This window comes from Achroia grisella, unplaced genomic scaffold (genome assembly GCF_030625045.1).
Source record: "Achroia grisella isolate CSIRO2021 unplaced genomic scaffold, CSIRO_AGI_Agris_v1 utg204, whole genome shotgun sequence".
In the NCBI taxonomy this organism is placed as follows: Eukaryota; Metazoa; Arthropoda; class Insecta; order Lepidoptera; family Pyralidae; genus Achroia; species Achroia grisella.
The window spans coordinates 319,247-323,103 of record NW_026712703.1 but is presented as its reverse complement, the minus strand read 5'-3'; the positions used below and the strand labels follow the sequence as shown (position 1 = coordinate 323,103).

General features: G+C 29.7%; 1 protein-coding gene across 1 annotated transcript; it reads left to right on the top strand.

Annotated features, from left to right (window-relative positions):
• LOC131842061 (lipase member I-like) lies at positions 1-3,857 on the top strand. The gene is made up of 6 exons (XM_059190495.1): positions 1-80; positions 406-481; positions 1,214-1,353; positions 2,483-2,722; positions 2,903-3,236; positions 3,730-3,857. The coding sequence occupies exons 1-6, from the start codon at positions 38-40 to the stop codon at positions 3,779-3,781; spliced, it is 885 nt and encodes a 294-aa protein (XP_059046478.1). The 5' UTR covers positions 1-37; the 3' UTR covers positions 3,782-3,857.

Here is a 3,857-nt window from a genome sequence, read left to right as displayed (position 1 = left end):
AGTAATTTATAATCAAATACATAACAAAAAATTTAATATGTTTAAGATAATTAATTTCGTTTTGTTCGCAGCTATTTTAGGTAAGTTATTTTTAATATTATTTCAATCCAATATTTTTGTTTGCAAACCATAACTCAAGTTAATTGCAATCGATTATTGCATTTTTAAGTACTCAAAAATACTTACAAATTATATTAACAAATAGTACTTATTTGTACAAAATGTCTTGAATAACATTCAATGATGCACAATGCAAAATAATTAATCTTAATTTTGGCAGTTATATTAATTATTTTGGAATATTATCACCGCAAATGTGCGTAAATGAATATGCTTTACGTTACCTTATATAAAAATAAAAATACCTTTATAAAATATTATATATTATAAAATATTCACTTACAGCTGTTTGCAATTGCGACGACGAGCTCAGCAGAATGCAGCGATTAGTGAATATTAACAGATATTTTTTGTATACACGGTATGTATTTTCTATTATAGTTTGTTATTCATTTGATTATTTACCTTCTCGGCTTCTCTATTACAAAGTCATCTACATACATAAAATATAGTTACAGCAACTGTAACTGTATTTTATTTTGAAGGATGATATTACAGTTCTCGGAGGTCATAATTATTACCGATCGAAGTAACGCCTGATATTAATGGTGTTGGGCATATCTATAGGAGATGATTACCTCTATATGTAGGTATATAAGTTGATCATATTTCATGCAAATTCAATACATATAATTTTTTAAATATATTTAATAAGACTTTATTGTTATTGAATGCTCCAAAGTTATACTTTACCACAGAAAAGACCTTACATGCTGTGTTTTGTCTTTACTACTAATACCATATATATTTATTATTAAGTTGCTGGGTTCATTACATGGATACCGCTACGCAATGAACAGAGACTATGCTATCTCTAGATAATTTATTTTATTAATATATATTTATTATTGCTTTTCTTTTATGTGATATATTAAAAGCTGCCACCCCACCTCGATGGAAAGTGGTAAAAATAAATAAACAGCATCACGACCATTCTGTCGTCATGGGACATCCCTGATATGTCCCTACTATGTTGCCAATTCGAGGCACCAATGTGAAATCTTTCTATACCATGTGATTTAATTCCTTCATTAAGTTGTTGTATTCACCCTTATTATTGTGCTGTATTAAGTTTAGTTTTTTTTTGTTTCAGTGCCAATGTCCACGTACCAATAGAATTGAATAGGCTTTCACCAGATAATAATATTCAATTTAATAATCGGACTACAGTATTTTTGGTACATGGTCATGAGGGTACTGCCACTACAACTTTAAATTCCCTTGTGAAAAATGGTAAGAGAGTTGCTACTCTATCTAATTTGATGGCGAGCAGGGTGACAGCCACCTGATGGTAAGTGGCGTCACATAAACAGCACCATCCACACCATGTCATTATGTGGCATTCGTGATACTCCTCAAGTGTTGCCATTCCGGAGTTTTAAAATTATTAGTAATACTTTATAATTGTGGAAAATATGAAGGAATTAAAATGTTTTTGATTAAAAAATTATAACTAGGTATATCAGATTTGTACACGTCACAGAGTAGATATTATCGTATAAAGTTTCTTATATTATTTGCAGTATATTTTAACTAGCAACAGTCAATATCTCAATCTATCTATAATTCATTATAATTATCAATATTATCTAATCTTATTATTATTTATACTTTTTTCAACAGTCACCTAAAAATATTTTTGTTTACAATTATAGTCCTATACATTTTAAAAGTTATGAAGTGACGTAATCGTAGTTATTCTAACTGTAATTGTTAACCCAGGTAATTTTAAACTATATTAATGATTAAAATTTATAAAATGCACCGAGATAATTTTACATTCCGACATTTTCAGTATACATAATATTTAAGACCTACATACATATGTATATGCGATTTAGTATTCAGAGTATAGTGGCATAGCAGCTATGCCTTTATTCAAGGACATATACTTTCTCGCCTTTATTTCTCTAATAATAATAAATATGTATTATTTCTAAAAGAGGCACTCTACAAAATTCTTAAAACCCGGCAACAAATCGATAAGTATCAACTGCTTCTATGTACTTTCATATTACTTAGCAAATTATTTTATTTGGGTTGCGGCATCTTAGTAGTTGTTTACAATAACTATACTAGTACATAAACTGCTGATAATATGATAGCGACATAATTAAAAATAAACTTAATAAAACTAACTTAAACTGTGAACATAGTCACTTAATGTACATATTATATTACTAGGTATAATATTAAACCGATTTTGACGAAATTTCTATGGAAATCTGAAAGTATTATAATATCCTTTGAAATAAAAAAATATTTTTCAATTCGGTTTTAATTAATGACGGAGTTCTGTGATAAAAAATACAAAATGTTAGAAATGAAACTGTCTATTAATGATTAAATCTGTATTTTTCAGAATTGTTAGAATTACCTGAAGAAGTAAACGTAATCGTAGTGGACTGGTCACAGTACGCAAGCCTGTCATATTCTAATGCTGACCGTCATCTTCTAACTGTTGCTTCACATTTAGTAGATTTCCTGATTATTCAAGGTTTTAATAACAAACCTGAAACGATTCATTTGGTTGGTTTTAACCTTGGAGCACATATTGTTGGCTTAACAGGAAGATTGGGACCCAATATTGCAAGAATTACAGGTATGTACTTAATATATCTACTGTAGTATATCTTCCTACAAAATATAAACATATATATATATTTCTTTTAAATAATATGATAATATTTGAGCTATCAATAATTTAGGACATGTCGTATTCATCAATTTTTCTCTTCTAAAAAGGATGTACTACCAAGTTTTGTTTTATTTCTAATTATAGCCTTGGATCCGTCAAAGAGCAGTTATAGATTACAGAAAACAGACGCCATGTACGTTGAAGTAATCCACACTGATGGAAGTGGTATTTTGTCCAACGGTCTTGGAATACAACTAGGAGATTTAGATTTCTTCCCTAATGGTGGTAACAGTCAGCCAGGGTGTATTGCGTCAAACTCATGTGATCACAACCGTGCGTGGCAGTTCTTTGCTGCGTCACTTCGCCTTAACCAGTTTCCATCTCACTGTTGTACATCGATGACCCAAATGAAGTATAACAATTGTAGAGGAGGTGCTACTATTCCAATGGGAGGACATGGCGTTCTTCCGAAATCTGGGTAAGTATATACTAATATTATAAAGAGGAAAGATTTGATTACTTGTTTACATTGAATACTCCGAAATTACAAGACCGATTTGAAAAATTATTTAAGTGTTGGATAGAGAGAGATATAACCAATAAAATCGAAGCAACAATGAAATCTGTTTCAAAAACGAAGATACAGTACACGTTGTTGTGTAGGTCAGCTAGCATATTATATAGGCGATGTAGCAAAATCATAGCGGTCACATTTTATACTTTCCTGTATCAAGGAATAATGTAATTAATAAAATTTATGGAATCAAAATCCATTAGTTTTAGTGATATTGTTTGCTCAATAATGATAGATAAAATTATTCGATAGAATGCATCGTATGACTGTTTAACTTCTCCATTGCGCGAAGTCGCATAAACAGCAGTGGTCTTTGTAAATTGAATAGTATTTATTTTAAACTGTTATTTAAAATAACAAAATTCTAGTATATTAAAATAAATTGTATCTTTTTCAGTTGTGATAGTGGTATTCTCCGAGTCAACACTGGCCGCAGCTATCCTTATTAAAATTAACAAATAGCAGTACTTTTTATTTGTATTGTTTGCAATATACGAGTATATTGTAAATCATGAAGGTATTAAA

Excerpts from the sequence above, each read along its gene's own strand:
- LOC131842061 (XM_059190495.1), top strand. The coding sequence starts at position 38 with ATGTTTAAGATAATTAATTTCGTTTTGTTCGCAGCTATTTTAG. Across the intron at positions 81-405 it reads TTTGTTCGCAGCTATTTTAG|CTGTTTGCAATTGCGACGAC; the intron begins GTAAGTTATTTT and ends ATTCACTTACAG. Across the intron at positions 3,237-3,729 it reads GGCGTTCTTCCGAAATCTGG|TTGTGATAGTGGTATTCTCC; the intron begins GTAAGTATATAC and ends TATCTTTTTCAG.